General features: G+C 39.1%; 1 protein-coding gene across 1 annotated transcript in view; it reads left to right on the top strand.

The window, feature by feature from the left end:
- The window catches only part of NEK10 (NIMA related kinase 10), a gene marked incomplete at its 3' end in the record, with an annotated part of 277,172 nt that overhangs the window by 245,733 nt on the left and 12,173 nt on the right, over positions 1 to 19,266 (top strand). Inside the window, exon 33 of the mRNA XM_082664201.1 lies at positions 942 to 1,052. Coding sequence (XP_082520327.1) covers positions 942 to 1,052 — 111 coding nt within the window. The remainder of the gene's footprint in view (positions 1 to 941; positions 1,053 to 19,266) is intronic.

Below are 19,266 nucleotides of genomic sequence, written 5' to 3'. Positions count from 1 at the left end.
AGTAGTAAAAGCAATTCTAAGTTAACTAGAGGCTTATCAAGTTATATGAAGAGCAAGGTTTTAAGAGTATCTGAATTAATGTTATAGTGATGGCTGCCACAACCAGGGTAGGTCACTTTTGAAGGATGCATTGGTGCTGTAGCAGACAGTGAGGTATGTCAGAAAGGGCTGCTACCTTTCCCCTTGACAGGTAGAATCATGCTGGGCATCAACTAGAAGGTCCTGGGCCAACACTGCCCTTTGGTGTTTGACGTAGGGAGTGGCAACTTCTGGGGGGTAACAGTAGGGAATTATCAAGACCAAAAATCTGTCTTGAGGAACTTTCCCTTACCTTCTCCACTCAAACCTGTGGCTTCCTACTATTTACTTATTAAATCTAACTCATCCTGCTGAGCCCTAATGTATACAAATTCATTTCTCTCTCTTCTTGATAAGTTTGGCCCCTCCAATCTGATCTCTCTCCAGCTGTATATTCAGAAGCAGGCCTCTGACTCTGTACTAATGCAGATATGTGCTTCCTGGTCCAAAGTGTCAGATCCTTCAGGACAAGGACCATAATGAGAGTGTTCAGCATGGTTCTGGGCATGATACAAGCACTTAAGCATTCATAGAATGCATCTTTCCTTGTAAGTCTGTTGTTTACAAAATTCAATTTATACACGCAACTAATATATAATTTAGTCATTCTATGAAAAAATAATATAAATAAAATGAAAGAACAGTAACATAATTAGAAGTAGCCTTTTGAAAGAGAACAGAGTAATGTGTTTCTTCTGGATTGTAGAATGAAAAATTGTAACGTTCAGTCATGCTATTTGGAGTAAAATTTAAATTCTTATTTAGTCCTGTTGAGTGAATATTGCTACCCTCACAAATTCTTCCTGGGAGTCAGCTATACATAGTTAACAATGTGCTTATAATGATTTTCTCATTTTATGCAGCTTCCTCCAGCTTTGCACCACAATTTGAAAAGAAGGGTTATAGAGAGATTCAAGAAATCCCTCTTCAGCCAGCAGAGTAACCCTTGTAATTTGAAATCTGAAATTAAAAAGGTATAGTATTCTATATATAGGAATTCTTCTTTGACTAACAAAAAAACATCATGAGAATTAAATTTTATACCTCCTCTGCTTGTATCCTCTATTTAAAGCTCTGCCCTCTACTAAAGGATATTATCAATGTTTGTCTTAGTCCATTTGGGCTGCTATAGTAAAAATACCATAAAGTGTGGAGTTTATAAACAGCAAGAATTTATTGTTTATGGTTCTGGAAGCTGGCAGTTCAAGATCGGGGTACCAACATGGTCGGGTCTGGTAAGGACCCTCTTCCAGGTTGCAGACTGCCAACTTCTTGCTGTATCCCTACATGGCAGAGGAGGCAAGGGAGCTCTTCCAGGCCTCTTTTATAAGGGTACTTTTTATAAGAACATTTATATAAGGGCTTTATCGTTATGGCCTAATTACCTCCCAAAGGTCCCACCTTGGAGGTTAGTTTCAATATACAAATTTTGGGGGACACAAACATTGAGACCATAGCACTGCTTAAGATACTAAGTCGAGGATATGTTTTTACCTCTAATTTTCTCACATTTATTTCTGAAGCCATTGTTCTAAGAAGACTAATAGAAAGTTCTTTCAGTATTATTGCATGTTTTCCTAAGAAGAAATGTTATTAAATATATTTAATTTAAATAAATATATATGTCCTTTTTAGAGAATTCTATTCCAACGTTTGTTAGAATATTCTTCAATGAGCCCCTAATTTGAGATTTGCAACTCTGAAAAAGTCAGTTAACCATCTGAGGCCATGATTTTTATCACCTATGAGGGTGGAACGAACAATTTCTAAGGTTCTTTTCATCTTCAACATTCTATGGTCTCCTAGACTTTGGGTGCTGGTAAATAGTTCTATTCTTACATAAGGAAACTAAATCACAAAGAGATTAAATCAACCAGACAGAAAGAAAATTGTTTATTTCTGGTTAACACAACTTGGCAATAGGAAATCCGTTTGACCTGGTCAGTAGCCATTTTGAGGTGGTCACAGGCTCCCATTCTCCTGTCCCAGAAAGACACAAGACCCAAACAGCTTGGGCCCAGTTGTGTAAAGATGCTTGATCCCACTCCAATTTTGTGTATTTTTTAAAAGCTTCAGCATATACTTAAACTTTGGCACAAGCATGCTGCCAATGAACTTTTTCTTTAAGGTTTCTTTTTCTTTTACTGTATCCAATCTGTAGTATAAATTAACTCATAATTTGGGCAATGTTGGAAGACAGAGGGAACCAAAAGTGCCCACTGAACTGAGAAGGTATCTTGAGACAGAAAATCGAGGCAGGCAGCTCCATGTAATCAATGGACCAGTTTATTACAGGATAAGTTACAGGGTGGGATCTGGATCTGGTGGACAATGACCCAGAAGCATTCACAGCTGCACTCCACACCTCTGAGAGGGGACATTGGGACAGTTTTATAGTTAACCAAGGAGTTGGGGGGCCGCTCGGAAATAGGACGTGCCTTCCTAAGTCAAGTTTTATGAATGGGTAACTGGGCGCTGGGAATACGTCAGCAAAGGTCTTCATCATTGTTTAGGGACTAACAGAGCATGGAGGCCACCTGGTCCTAATGATTATTAAACAATGTCTCTTAACTACAAAGCTCCTAATGACAGAGAGGTGATTTATTGTGTGGTACAGTCCTGGATAGGGTCAGCGGGAGGACAGGAGGAGCTGTATGGGCCCAAGGTAGCATCAGTTATGCTAACGGTCATATACGTTCTTTGATAAGAAATGCAAACAGTATGTTTTTGCTTTTTTGCCTTACATCAGTGGTGTCTGCACATACACAAACAGGAGATGGGGAAAAAAACGCATAGCTGCAGGTAAACAAAACATAAACCCTACCTCATCTGAGATTAGAGATTTTATGGGTTGTCTTGGCAAATAAGGCCGTGAAACAAAGCTAGGGGAGATCAAAACAGAAGTGGAAGAGACTTCAGATATTTATTGTAGAATATTCACATATTGCATCATGAATACCAATAAATAGATTTTAAAGACAGAAGCTCAAGTCTCCCATGAAAACGTTACATATTGATAAGTTTTATATTCTTATTAAAATGATATTCAGAATAATCCAGTTTGTACACACATTTATTTTAACAGAAATCCTAGCTTTATGAGAGGAAGGAGCCTGCTGCAAACTGAGACGTGAAGGGGGCTGCGACCTGTCCCTGCTCCGTGTTTCCAGCAGTGCCTGTCCTTAGCGCAAATCATCATCTCTTTTGTGACTTAGGTTTTCAGTTTGGCCTCCTTCCTTGGTGTCTTTCTTTTCCTCCTTTTGTTTAGCTGTGCCACCCATTCCCAACCTTGTGTTCTTCCTCTGCTGTGGTGGCATCTCTCACAGGAGCATCTCATCTCTGTTCTTAGTCTGGGGCATATGGGGACCGAAGGGGCCATAGATTCATCCTCCTTTCAACTGGGTTAAGATGCAGATTAAATTATCCTATGAAGAATGCTATGGTCTCCTCATCTGATATTATAAGCCTGTGGTGGTTCTTATGCTTATGAAGTGTACCCTATAATCGGGGGCAGGCCTCGCCTCCTATGAGCTAAAGAAATTGGAAGCCTGGGATATTAACCAGCTCCTCCATTAACACTTTTCTTAATTTTCCTTGTGCAGAATTAATCTCCCCCTCTATGCTTCAATCACTTTTTCACTCATATCTTTGTGTTTTAAATAGCTTTTTATTCAAAAGATATTTAGTTCACATGTCTGTTTACTTAAGGGTAGTGAGTTTATCTTGTTCATCTTTGATTCCCCAGAGTTGTACACCATGCCTGGTAGATGCTTAATGAATAATTGTTGAATATAGAATAAATTCTAGATTGATAGACATATTCTATATAACATATCCTATATTGGTTCTATTCTTTATTGATATATAAATATTGATAAATATATTTATATATTTCTCCATGAACAAAAAGAAGCCCTACTGTTCCCAGTCTAAACCTAAATGAGAAAAGTTTGTGACCTGTTTTTCCCCCTTTCTGGTGTAATTTTTTGTTAGTGACAATTTTTTTCAGAAATGGCTTTTTCATCCCCTGTACAATCATAGAGGAGTAGCCCGTTAGCCTTTGAATGACACGGTCACCCCACACTATGGCCGTGGAAGAAGTGGTGACAGCATATAAAGTGCATGTGATTTCCACCCTCCCCTCTGAAGCTTCTCCTAAAATCTGGGGACTCCATGTCTGCAGTTTGAAGGAGTCATTATGGGATGATTGCAACTTACTTATGAGTGGCCTGAGGCACAGCAGGATGGACAGAAGGGTCAAAACATGGAAGAGCCCTTTTCCAAGAAGTGAGCCTCTTTATTTATGACTCACCTGAGGTGTCTTCAGTCCAGGCTGCTCAACCTTGGCTAGAATTGCAGGGTGAACAAAGCATCTTTGCAATTGTATAGGTGTCTTTGAGAACTAGGGTTTTCAGCATGGGAGAAAGAAGAAACAGAAACAAAGTAGAAAATACTAATTCAAATTAGAAGTATCAATATGAATCAGTACGAATTCATGATAGATCTTATCTTTAAAAAAGACACATATTTCCTAAATTTCACTAAAATGATATAGAAACGAAGCAAGCAGCAGTGAGCTCCCTTTGCACCCATGGCTTTGGAAGTATAGCCCATTACAGCTCTTGAGCAGGAACTGAACGAGACTAGGCTGGAATATCTTGACATAACAGAATACATGGCGAGGATGCTGTCAAGGACTACTGAGAGCGTGTCAAAAGGACTCAGGAACCAACAAAGAGACTCTCACAGACTATCTATTGGATAATTAAAGCATCAATAAGAATAATAACCAAAATTGATTGAAAGCATTAACTAATGTTTAAATCCGAGAGTTCACAATAGTAAAAAAAGAAAGAGAAAAAATCTCTCATTGGTTACCCTTTGGAAGATTTCATTATTTTGAAAATTGTTTACAAAAGGAAAGAATCAAACATTTATTCTGCCTTTCTCTTATGAATTCTATCTTAGGGTAACTAAATTGATGAGGGGAAGTTTCTCATTAAAGAAATACTTCAGCTAATAAGTACTGAAGGAATAAAAAATATTGTCATTTTGCAGCCCCTGAATGAAATAATGGATCTGACATGATCACTACTGGCTGCTGACATCACACAAAGAGGAACAAGCGGACAGTACATGCCTCCTGATGGATGTGCACAGCACATCTGTGAAATGTACATGCTAAACACTTGAATCTGCATCTGATCAGCCTCTAAGATTTAAGCATAAGAAAATAGTGAGTGTAAATATTTCTGTTAACAAAGTGACCTATAAAGTCTAATAAAAACTAATAGAAAGGAGCTGTAGGTTAGAAAAAATGAAAAATAAGGCAATATTTTATGTCTTAGCATGTTATGTAATTCAGTCAAAGAGGGCAAGAACAATCTAAAGAAAAAAAAGATCAGAGGACTGATGAGTGAAGTGTGATAAAACATGTTGAAACATTTCTCATTTCTGACACCTAATTTCATTTATTTTGGCTTAATTTCCTTCAGAGTTCTATCTCAGTTGATTAGGTTCCAAATCATTTATGTAGTTGTTCTACAGCAAAAATAGCCTTATTTTATGATATGGAAAAGAAGATAAAATTTGGGGAATTTAATGAGGATTAAATTTGTAGTTTCTCCTACAAATTTTATTTTCTCTATTTAGTTTTTGCCTAAAAAGTACTATATACTCAATTGACAAATAAAGTGATAAAATTGTTCAGTATTTGCTCAAAATTAGTGGTTTTTTGGGGAGAGAGGTAGTATATAGTGATATAATATTTTCTCTAATATTTACGTGACTTGTTTAGTTCAAAAGTGCATACAATTATTTGCTCCTTAGAACTGTAGATGTTTATTCAGAGCAGAAGAGCCCTTTTTTAAAAATTTATTTTTTATTGAAGTATAGTTGATTTACAATGTTTTGTTAGTTTCTGGTGTACAGCAAAGTGATTCATTTATACATATATATGTATAAAGAATATATATATATTCTTTTCTCATATTCTTTTCCATTATGGTTTATGATAGGATACTGAATACAGTCCTCTATCCTCTAGAGTAGGATCTTGTTGTTCCTCCATTCTATATGTATAGAATGTTTGCATCTGCTAATTCCAGACTCCCAATCCATCCCTCCCCTCCCCTCTCCTCCTTGGCAACCACAAATCTGTTCTCTGTGTGTGTGAATCTGTTTATATCATATTTTTGATTCCACATATAAGTGATATCATATGGATTTGTCTTTCTGAATTAGTTCACTTAAATGAAAATCTCTAGGTCCATCCATGTTGCTTCAAATGGCATTATTTCATTCTTATTTTATAGCTGAATAGTATTCCATTGTATATATACACCACGTGTTCTTTATCCATTCATCTGTTGATGCACACTTAGGTTGCTTCCATGTCTTGGCTATTGTAAATAGTGCTGCTATAAATATTGGGGAACATGTATCTTTTCAAATTATAGTTTTCTCTGGATGTATGCCCAGGGGAGGGGTTGCTGGATCATATGACAACTCTATTTTTAGTTTTTTGAGGAACCTCCATACTGTTTTCCATAGTGGCTGCACCAATTTACATTTCCCACCAACAGTGTAGGAGGGTTCCCCTTTCTCCACACCCTCTCCAGCATTTATTGTTTGTAGATTTTTTGATGATGGCCATTCTGACCCATGTGAGGTGGTACCTCATTGTAGTTTTGATTTGCATTTCTCTAATAAGTCGTGATGTTGAGCATCTTTTCATATGCCTCATGGCCATCTGTATATCTTCTTTGGAGAAATGTCAATTTAGGTCTTCTGCCATTTTTTGATTGGGTTTTTTTGTTACTGAGTTTTATGAGCTATTTGTATATTTTGGAAATTAATCCCTTGTCGGTAGCATTGTTTGCAAATATTTTCTCCCAGTCCATAGGTTGTCAGTCCGTAGGTTGTTTATGGTTTCCTTTGCTGTGCAAAAGCTTATATGTTTAATTAGGCCCTATTTGTTTATTTTTACTTTTATTTCTATCGTCTTAAGAGACTGACCTAGGAAAACGTTGGTATGATTTATGTCAGAGAATGTTTTGCCTATGTTCTCTTCTAGGAGTTTTACGGTGTCATGTCTTATATTTAAGTCTTTAAACCATTTTGAGTTTGTTTTTGTGTATGGTGTGAGGGTGTGTTCTAACTTCATTGATTTACATGTGGCTGTCCAGGTTTCCCAACACCACTTGCCTAAGACTGTCTTTTTTCCATTTTATATTCTTACTTCCTTTGTTGAAGATTAATTGACTGTAGGTATGTGGGTTTATTTCTGGGCTCTATATTTTGTTCCATTGATCCATATGTCTGTTTTTGTGCCAGTACTGTGCTGTTTTGATTGCTGTAGGCTTGTAGTATTGTCTGAAGTCTGGGAGGGTTATGTCTCCTACTTTGTTCTTTTTCCTCGGGATTGCTTTGGCAATTCTGGGTCTTTTATGATTCCATATAAATTTTAGGATTATTTGTTCTAGTTCTGTGAAAAATGTCATGGGTAATTCGATAGGGATTGCATTAAATCTGTAGATTGTTTTGGGTATGGCCATTTTAACGATATTAATTCTTCCAATCCAAGAGCATGGGATATTTTTCCATTTCTTTGAATCACTTTCAGTTTCCTTTATTAATGTTTTATAGTTCTCAGTGTACAAACCTCTCACCTCCTTGGTCAGGTTTATTCCTAGTTTTTTTGTTGTTGAGATTTTAAAAGGGATTTTTTTTTTTTTACTTTCCCTTTCTGATATTTCATTGTTAGTGTAAAGAAATGCAACAGATTTCTGTATGTTAATCTTGTATCCTGCTACCTTGCTGAATTCATTTACCAGTTCTAGAAGATTTTGTGTGGAGTCTTTAGGGTTTTATATAAACAGCATCATATCATCTGAATATAATGACAATTTTACCTCTCCCCTTCCAATCTGGATACCTTTTATTTCTTTTTCTTGTCTGACTGCTGTGACTCGAACTTCCAATACTGTGTTGAAGAGAAATGATGAGAGATTTTAACAGGAAGGCTTTCAGCTTTTCATCAGAGTATTATATTCGCTGTGGATTTGTCATAAATAGCTATTATGATGTTGAGATACGGTCACTCTATACCCACTTTGGTGAGAGTTTTCAACATCATTCAACATCATGAATGAATGTTGAGTTTTATCAAATGCTTTCTCTGCATCTATTGAGATGACCATGTGGTTTTTGTCTTTTCTTTTGTTGATGTGGTGTATCACACTGATTGATTTGCATGTGTTGAGCCATCCTTATGACCCTGGGATGAAACCCACTTAGTCATGGTGTATGAACTTTTTTATGTGTTGTTGGATTCAGTTTGCCAATATTTTGTTAAGAATTTTTGCATCTATATTCTTCAAAGATATTGGCCTGTAATTTTCTTTTTCAGTAGTTTCTTTATCTGGTTTTGGTATCAGGGTGATGGTGGCTTCAAAGAATGACTTTGGGAGTGTTCCCTCCTCTTCAGTCTTTTGGAAGAGTTTGAAAAGGATCAGTATAACTTCTTTGTATGTTCAGTAGAATTCCTCAGTGAAGCCTGAACTTTTGTTTGCAGGGAGTTGGTGTGTTTTTTTGTGTGTTTTTTACATTTTCTATTTCACCTCTAGTGATTGGTCTCATTATCTATTTCTTTTTCATTCAGTTTTGGTGGGCTGTATGTTTCTAGAAACTTGTCCATTTCTTCTAGGTTGTCCAATTTGTTGACATATTGTTGTTCATAGTATTCTCTTATTTTTTTTTCTATTTCTGTGGTATCGGTTGTTATTTCTCACTTTCATTTCTTACTTTATTTTGGTCCTCTCCCTTTTCTTCTTGGTGGGCCTGGCCAGAGGTTTGTTGATTTTGTTTACCCTTTTAAATAATCAGCTATTTTACTGTATTTTTCTACTCTTTTTAAGTCTCTATTTATTCCCTCTCTGATCATTATTATTTCCTTCCTTCTGCTAACTTTAGGTTTTGTTTGTTCTTCTTTTTCTAATTCTTTTAGGTAGTAGGTTAGGTTGTTTATTTGAGATTTTTCTTGTTTTTTGAGGAAGGCCTATATGGCTATGAACTTCCCTCTAAGGACTGCTTTTGCTGTATCCCATAGATTTTGTATGGTTGTGTTTTCATTGTCATTTGTCTCAAGGTATTTTTAAATTTCTTCTTTGATTTGATCTTTGACCCTTTGGTTTTTTAGTAGCATCTTGTTTATTCTACATGTAATCATTTTTTCTCATTTCTCTTTTTGTGCTTGATTTCTAGTTCCATGCCATTGTGGTCAGAAAAGATGCTTGAAATAATTTCTATCCTCTTAAATTTGTTGAGTCTTGTTTTGTGACCTAGTATGTGGTCAATCCTAGAGAATGTTTCTTTATCTTTCTTTATGGCCTTTGCTTTAAAGTCTATTTTGTCTGATATGAGTATTGCTACCCCCACTTTCTTGTCATTTCCATTTGCATGAAATATCTTTTACCATCCCCTCATTTTCAATCTATGTGTGTCCTTTGCCCTAAAGTGGGTCTCTTGTAGGCTCTTGTGTTTTTTTAATCAAATCTGCCACTCTATGTCTTTTGATTGCAGCATTTAGGCAATTGACATTTAAGGTAATTATTGATAGGTATGCATTTATTTCCATTTTACACCTTGTTTTCCAGGTGATTTTGTATTTCTTCTTTGTTCCTTTTCTTTTCTTTCTTTCTTTTTTTTTGTAGTTTGATGGTTTTCTTTTGTATTTGCTTGAGTTCCTTTCTTACTGGTTTTTGGTGAATCTATTGTGTGTTTTTCATTTGTGGTCACCCTGTTTTTCAAGTATGCTAACCCATTCCTATATCTACTTGCTTTAGACTGGTAAAGACTCAAACACATTCTTTAAAAAATGTACATTTTTCTTATTCTCCCCCTCCACATTTTATGATTTTGTTATCCTCTTTTACACCTTCATGTTTATCCTTTTGCTGTTCATTGTAGTTATCATCGCTTTCACACACACAAAAAAATTTTTAACATCTTTATTGGAGTATAATTGCTTTACAATGGTGTGTTAGTTTCTGTTTTATAACAAAGTGAATCAGTTATACATATACATATGTCCCCATATCTCTTCCCTCTTGCGCCTCCCTCCCTCCCACCCTCCCTATCCCACCCCTCTAGGTGGTCACAAAGCACCGAGCTGATCTCCCTGTGTTATGTGGCTGCTTTCCACTAGCTATCTATTTTACGTTTGGTAGTGTATATATGTCCATGCCCCTCTCTCACTTTTTCCCAGCTTACCCTTCCCCTTCCCCATATCCTCAGGTCCATTCTCTAGTAGGTCTGCATCTTTATTTCCATCTTGTCCCTAGGTTCTTCATGACATTTTTTTTTTTTTAGATTCCATATATATGTGTTAACAAAAAAGAGTCTTGTACCAAAATGTTCATTGCAGCTCTATTTACAATAGCCAGGACATGGAAGCAACCTAAGTGTCCATCGACAGATAAATGGATAAAGAAGATGTGGCACATATATACAACGGAATATTACTCAGCCATAAAAAGAAACGAAATTGAGTTATTTGTAGTGAGGTGGATGGACCTAGAATCTGTCATACAGAGTGAAGTAAGTCAGAAAGAGAAAAACAAATACCATATGCTAACACAAAAATTTTTTGATGTTTTAAAAAATCTGTGTACTGGCTTATTTAAATGATTTACTTTCCAATTGTGATTTTTCTCTTTCCTATTGATTCTTGCTTCTTTTGTATTTAGAGAAGAATTTTCAATATTTCTTTTAGGATAGGTTTAGTATCACTGTATTCTCTAAGTTTTTGCTTGTCTGAGAAATTCTTTATCCCTCCTTTTATTCTAAATGATAATCTGTCTGGGTAGAGTATACTAGGTTGCAGGTATTTCCTTTTCAAGACTTTGAATATATCTTGCCACTCCTAGCCTGCAACATCTGTAGAGAAATCAGCTGATAGCCTTATGGGGGTTCCCTTGTAATGAATTCTTTGTTTTTCTCTTGGTGCCTTTAAAATCCTCTATTTAACTTTTGCCATTTTAGTTATAATATGTCTTGGTGTAGGTCTGTTTGGGTTCATCTTGTTTGGGATCCTCTGCACTTCCTATACCTGGATGTCCATTTCCTTCTTTAGGTTTGGGAAGTTTTCAGCCATGATTCTTCAAATATATTTTCTATCCCCTTTTTTCTTTCCTCTCCTTCTGGGATCCCTATTATGTGTAGATTGGCATGCTTCATATTATCCCATAGGTCTTGTATATTGCTTTCATTTTGTTTTCATTTGTCTTTCTTTCTGCTTTCAGATTTGGTGATTTCCATTATTCTATCTTCCAGATCACTTATTTGTTCTTCTGTTATTCAATTTTCAATTTATTGCCTTTAGCTCAGTTTTCATCTCAGCAAATGAGTTTTATATTTTTTCTTGGTTCCTCTTTATAGTTTCTGGTTCCTTTTTATAGTAATCTGCATTTCTATTGATAGACTTTCTTAATCCCTTCAATATTTTTATTACCTCCATTTTGAACTCAGAGTCTATTAGACTGAAGAAGTCTGTTTCATTGTTTGTACTTTCAGGTGAATTCTCTTGATCTTTTAATTGGGAGTGATTTCTCTGTTTCTTCATTTTACTTGTATTTCTCTGACTCTATGAGTTTAGGAGAAAGAGTTATCTACTGTGGTCTTGGAGAGCTGTTTTTATGTGGGAGAGTTCCTGTGTAGCCTGCGTGGGTTTAATATTTTTGGTGCAAGTGCTGCTTTTAGTATGGATGCCTGCTGGGTCTTTCCCCAGTGTGTACTGGCTGTTATCCCTTTGATAGTGGGTGTGACTGGTGTTTTGATGACCAGAGTCTGCACTAGATATGAGTGGACCCTCCTCTTTGCTCTGTGGTTGTCACAATCCTGTCAGGGACAGGGTCTACTTTCTAGTGTTTGGAGTAGAAGCCCCCATATCCGTTTCTGACTGCAGCATGAGGTAGGCAAGATTGAAGCCCTCACACTAGGAGAGGAGCCACTGAGTATTCTTCAGCAGGAGCTGTCCACCCAGGAGTGTGCTCAGTGGTGTTGCCTGTCACCTGTTGTGTGAGCTCACAAAGTATACTGTTGCTGGCACTGCCCTTGGCCCTGCCTTAACTGTGGGAATGCAATTGGTCCCAGTGTCCCTCAGGCACTGTGTTCACAAAGTCACCAGTGCAGATCCATAGGCACCAATCCACTGAAGTCAGGTACCAAGACCACAGTAGTCATGCACTTGAACCCACTGTAGGAGATATGGAAGCAGCCCAGACTCTGGCCCTGCCTCCTTGTGCACGTACCTGCAAAGCCGACAGCTGCTAATGCTGGACTTGCCCCAGCCACGGGAGCACCCGTTGTCCACTTGGATGTCCTGCAGGCACTGAGTTTACAAAGCTGGTGGCAGTGGCATAAATCTGCAGATGGCACAGCCACAGGGAGAGGGCTCAGATTTCAGCCCTGCTTCCTAAGTTGCACAACTCCTGGGGATGAACTCTGATTTCAGCCTCACCTCTGAATGTGGGCAGCCTGTTGGTGCTTGTGTGCTCCCAGAAGTCATAGAGGTGGCACTGAACCAGCTGTGATCATGCTGAGAAAGAGGCTGCTATGATGGTCCCTGTCCCTCCCTTCCTGCACCTGTTAACACTTCACTTCTATGGCAGACCTGGTCTCCTTCCTCCACATACCCCTGGTTGTGGCCCAAAGCATGGTCCTGCCCCTTTAGGCTGTCCCTGCACATCCAGCCCCAGTCCTCTCCCTGTGTCTGTGTTCCGAATCCCGAGATTCAGCACCCAGCCCCTGCCCACAGCAGCAGATGCACGTCTCAGGCTAGGGAGTGCAGGGAGGAGGTGCAGACCCTCTGTGCTGGTCTCTTGCTGTTCTGCCTGTCTCAAGCCAGCTGATACTCTCTCTTCTGAGCTTCTGGATCTCCCTTTCTGTCCTGAGTGATCTCCCCACTGGTGAAGGGGTTTCCCAGGGTGAGGGAACCTTTCCTCTTTCACAGCTCCCTCCCAGGGGTGCTGGTCCTGTCTCACTTCCTTTATTTTTTTTCTTTTGTCCTACTTGGTTATGTGGTGATCTCTCTTGCAATTTTGGCTGTCTGAGACCTTCTGTCAGCATTCAGTAGGTATTGTGTGAGAGTTGTTCTACATATAGATGTATTTTTGACGTATTTGTGGGAGGAGGTGAGATCCGCTTCCTATTCCACCATCTCGATTGGAGTCCCCAGAAGAGCCCTTTTATGTCAGTTCAGAAGGAATTTTCTTACACATTCTTCCAAACAGAACATACATGCCAAAGATGGGAGGTACACCTCTTAGCTCATGAGCCAAGAGAGGGCCCCACAGTGCCGGTCTGGGACTGCTGAGCCACCTCACAGCTTCAGCCAGCCTGAGAGGCCACTGCTTTGAAAGATTCTGTTGTATCACACATATTTCCACCTACTGGGTGAACATTTACTTTGTCATCTGGTATGTCCAGAATTGAACTCACCACCTGCTTCCTTCCTTTGTCCACATCGAATATCATTGGAAGCATCCATTATCATTCTGCTCAGTCTTTAAACCTTGTGGTCACTTTCAACTGTTCCACTTTATCTCTTGCATCTCCTAAGTCATTAACACCTGGGGAATATTCATAGTGTAGGTGGTTTTGGTTGGCCTTTGATGTTATAGCCCTGGGTTCTACCACTTACTAGCTATGCTCCTTGAGCAAATTACTTTACTTCTCAGATTCCTCATCTGTAAAATGGGGGTAATGCCTACCTTACAAAGTAGTTGTAAGAACAAAATAGAATGTCAAATGTATCTAGAATGTAGTAAGTACTCAATCAATGGCATAGGTGCTATCATTGTTATTAAGTGGGAATATTTGGTCTTCCATAGCTATTCCTTCCTTTTGGTTTCCACCTAGTCCAAGCTCTTAGCACCCCTCTCTTGCACTAGTGTCACACTTCTTGCTGATCTACTTGTTCTCCAATTCATTTTGCCAGACTTTTTCCAGTGTTCCTAAACACTTATGTCCAGTTTCATGCCTCACCATCTAACTCCAAGTCCCACTGCCTAGGCCTCCGTTATTTGCAGGAGCCTCCTCATGATCTGCCTATGTTCACCCTGAAGTCCCAGCCCCATCCAAATTGTTACATATATTGCTTCCAGAGTGATCTCTTCAAAACAGAAATCTGATCATGTCTCACACACACACACACACACACACACACACACACACACCACAGAACATTGTCCAGGGGGCTCTTAGTATAAAATGCCAAAATCCCCGCCAATGGTGTTCACAGTCCTGTTTGGTCCAAGCCCTGCCTCTCTCTCCACCCTCACCTCATACCACTCTTGCCCTTTGCTGTCTCCACACTGACTACAGTGCCCATCTACCATGCTGCTTCCTCCCAAGTCTGCACATGCTCTTTCCTCTGCCTATAATGTTCTTCCCACTCCATCATTTACTCACTCTGACCCTTTATTTTGGCTCTCAGCATAAGCATCATTTTCTCAGGAAAGCCTTCCCTAAGTTAAATCTGTCTGTTACCTCTTAGAACCACAGGCCTTGCCTTCAACGCTTTCAGCATATTTACAATTTTGCAAATATACAAGTGGATATTTCACAGACATAATTCTCCCTAATTAGGCAGTAAGCTCCAAGAATACAATATTTAGCTACCATTGATTGTTTTCATTGTTTGGATCTGTGCATGGCACACAATAGTTGATTTTAAAAATACTCCCAGGGAGCTGCAGTTCAAGTTGGTGGAGTAGAAGGATGTGCTCTCACTCCCTCTTGAGAGAGCACTGAAATCACAACTAAGTACTGAACAGTCATTGACAGGAAGACACTGGAACTCACCAAAAAAGATATGCCTCATCCAAAGACAAAGGAGAAGCCACAGTGAGATGGTAGGAGGGGCACAATCATAATAAAATCAAATCCCATAACTGCTGGGTGGGTGACTCACAAACTGGAGAACACTTATACCACAGAAATCCACCCACTGGAGTGAAGGTTCTGAGGCCCACGTCAGGCTTCCCAACCTGGGAACTCTGCAATGGGAGGAAGAATTCCTAGAGAATCAGAATTTGAAGCCTAGTGGGATTTGATTGCAGGACTTCAACAGGATTGGGGGAAAGAGAGACTCCACCTTTGGAGGGCACAAACAAAGTAGTGTGCACATTGGGACCCAGGGGAAGGGGCAGTGACCCCATAGGAGACTGAACAGACCTACCTGCTAGTGTTGGAGGGCCTCCTGCAGAAGCAGGAGGTGGCTGTGTCTCACTGTGAAAACAAGGACAATGGTGGCAGAAGTTCTGGGAAGTACTCCTTGGCGTGAACCCTCCCAGAGTCTGCCATTAGCCCCACCAAAGAGCCCAGGAAGGCTCCAGTGTTGGGTCACCTCAGGCCAAACAACTAACAGGGAGGGAACCCAGCCCCACCCATCAGCAGAGAAGCATCCGCTTCTCAGTAAAGTTTTACTGAGCTCTGTCCACCAGAGCAACAGCCAGCTCTACCCACCACCAGTCCCTCCCTCAGGAAACTTGCTGAAGCCTCTAAGATAGCCTCATCCACCAGAGGCAGAGAGCAGAAGCAAGAAGAACTACAATCCTGCAGCCTGTAGAACAAAAACCACATTCACAGAAAGAGAGACACGATGAAAAGGCAGAAGGTTATGTACCAGATGCAGGAACAAGGTAAAACCCCAGAAAAACAACTAAATGAAGTGGAGATAGGCAACCTTCCAGAAAAAAAATTCAGAATAATGATAGTGAAGATGATCCAGGACCTCGGAAAAAGAATGGAGGCAAAGATCGAGAAGATGCAAGAAATGTTTGACAATGACCGAGAAGAATTAAAGAACAAACAAACAGATAGCTGGTGGGAAGCAGCCGTGTGGTGCAGGGGGATCGGCTCGGTGCTTTGTGACCGCCTGGAGGGGTGGGATGGGGAGGGTGGGGGGGAGGGAAACGCAGGCAGGAGGAGATGTGGGGATGTGTGTGTATATATGGCTGATTCATTTTGTTGTGAAGCTGAAACTGGCATACCATTGTAGAGCAATTGTACTCCAATAAAGATGTTTAAAAAAAATAAAAAATTAAAAAAATTAAAAAATAAATTAAAAAAAACAAACAGAGATGAACAATACAATAACTGAAATGAAAACTACACTAGAAGGAATCAATAGCAGAATAACTGAGGCAGAAGAATGGATAAGTGACCTGGAAGACAGAATGATGGAATTCACTGCTGCAGAACAGAATAAATGAAAAAAGAATGAAAAGAAATGAAGACAGCCTAAGAGACCTCTGGGACAACATTAAATGCAACAACATTTGCATTATATGGGTTCCAGAAGGAGAAGAGAGAGAGAAAGGACCCGAGGAAATCTTTGAAGAGATTATAGCCAAAAACTTCCCTAACATGGGTAAAGAAATAGCCACCCAAGTCCAGGGAGTGAAGAGAGTCCCATACAGGATAAACCAAGGGAGAAACACACTGAGACACATAGTAATCAAATTGGAAAAAATTAAAGACACAGAAAAATTATTGAAAGCAGCAAGGGAAAAATGACAAATAACATAAAAGGGAACTCCCATAAGGTTAACAGCTGATTTCTCAGCAGAAACTCTACAAGCCAGAAGGGAGTGGCATGACATTTTAAAGTGATGAAAAGGAAGAACATACAACTAAGATTACTCTACCTGTCAAGGATCTCATTCAGATTCAATGGAGAAAACAAAAGCTTTACAGACAAGCAAAAGCTAAGAGAATTCAGCACCACCAAACCAGCTCTACAACAAATGCTAAAGGAAATTCTCTAAGTGAGAAACACAGAGAAGAAAAGGACCTACAAAAACAAACCCAAACCAATGAACAAAATGGTAATAGGGGGCTTCTCTGGTGGTGCAGTGGTTGAGAGTCCACCTGCTGATGCAGGGGACACAGGTTTGTGCCCTGGTCCAGGAAGATCCCACATGCCGTGGAGCGGCTGGGCCCATGAGCCATGGCCACTGAGCCTGCGCGTCTGGAGCCTGTGCTCCACAACGGGAGAGGCCACAAGAGTGAGAGGCCCGTGTACTGCAAAACAAACAAAAAATGGTAATAGGAACATACATATAGATAATTACCTTAAATGTGAACAGATTACAGGCTCCAACGAAAAGACACAGGCTCGCTGAATGGGTACAAAAACAAGACCCATATATATGCTGTCTACAGGAGACCCACTTCAGACATAGGGATACATACAGACTGAAAGTGAGGGGGTGGAAAAAGATATTTCATGCAAATGGAAAACAAAAGAAAGCAGGAGTAGCAATACTCATATCAGATAAAATAGACTTTTAAATAATGAATGTTACAAGAGACAAGGAAGGACACTACATAATGATCAAGGGATCACTCCAAGAAGATATACCAATTATAAATATATATGAACCCAACAGTGGAGCACCTCAATACATAAGGCAACTGCTAACAGCTATAAAAGAGGAAATCGATAGTAACACAGTAATTGCGGTGTACTTTAACACCTCACTTACACCAATGCACAGATCATCCAAACAGAAAATTAATAAGGAAACACAAGCTTCCCTGGTGGTGCAGTGGTTGAGAGACCACCTGCCGATGCAGGGGATGCAGGTTCGTGCCCTGGTCCAGGAAGATCCCACATGCCATGGAGTGGCTGGGCCTGTGAGCCATGGCCGCTGAGCCTGTGCATCCAGAGCCTGTGCTCTGCAATGGGAGAGACCACAACAGTGAGAGGCCCGTGTACCACAAAAAAATAAAAATAAAAAAATAAGGAAACACAAGCTTTAAATTACACAATAGACCAGATAGATTTAATTGATATTTATAGGACATTCCATTAAAAAACAGATTACACTTTTTCCTCAAGTGCGCGTGGAACATTCTCCAGGATAGATCACACCTTGGGTCACAAATCAAGCCTCAGTAAATTTAAGAAAATTAAAATCATGTCAAGCATCTTTTCTGATGACAACACTAAGATTAGAAATCAACTACAGGGAAAAAAATGTAAAAAATACAAACACGTGGAGGCTAAACAACATGTTACTAAATAACCAAGAGATCACTGAAGATATCAAAGAGGAAATCAAAACATACCTAGAGAAAAATGGCAACAAAAACACAATGATCCAAAACCAATGGGATGCAGCAAAAGCAGTTCTAAGAGGGAAGTTTATAGCAATACAAGCCTACCTTAAGAAACAACAAATATCTCAAATAAACAACCTAACTTTACACCTAAAGGAACTAGAGAAAGAACAAACAAAACCCAAACTTAGTAGAAGGAAAGAGATCATAAAGAACAGAGCAGAAATAGAAATCAACAAAACTAAAAGCTGATTCTTTGAGAAGATAAACAAAATTGATAAACCATTAGCCAGACTCATCAAGAAAAAGAGGGAGAGGCCTCAAATCAATAAAATTAGAAATGAAAAAGGAGAAGTTACAACAGACACTGCAGAAATACAAAGCATCCTAAGAAACAACTACAAGCAATTCTATGCCAATAAAATGGACAACCTGGAAGAAATGGACAAATTCTTAGGGAGGTATAACCTTCCAAGACTGAGCCAGGAAGAAACAGAAAATATGAACAGACCAATCACAAGTAATGAAATTGAAACTGTGATTAAAAATCTTCCAACAAACAAAAGTCCAGCGCCAGGCTTCACAGGTGAATTATATCAAGCATTTAGAGAAGAACTAACACCCATCCTTCTCAAACTCTTCCAAAAATTGCAGACGAAGGAACACTCCCAAACTCATTCTATGAGGCCACCATCACCCTGATACCACAACCAGACAAAGATACTACAAAAAAAGAAAATTACAGACCAATATCACTAATGAATATAGATGCAAAAATCCTCAACAATATACTAGCAAACAGAATCCAACAACACATTAAAAGGATCACACACCTTGATCAAGTGGGATTTATCCCAGGGATGTAAGGATTCTTCAATATACACAAATCAATGTGATACGCCATATTAACAAATTGAAGAAGAAAAACGATATGATCATCTCAATAGATGCAGAAAAAGCCTTTGACAAAATTCAGCACCCATTTATGATAAAAACTCTCGGAAAGTGGGCATAGAGGGAACCTACCTCAACATAATAAAGTCCATGTACGACAAATCC

The sequence above is a fragment of the Grampus griseus genome (assembly GCF_964374135.1).
Source record: "Grampus griseus genome assembly, chromosome: 10".
Lineage (NCBI taxonomy): Eukaryota > Metazoa > Chordata > Mammalia > Artiodactyla > Delphinidae > Grampus > Grampus griseus.
This window is presented reverse-complemented; position numbering and strand designations above follow the sequence as displayed.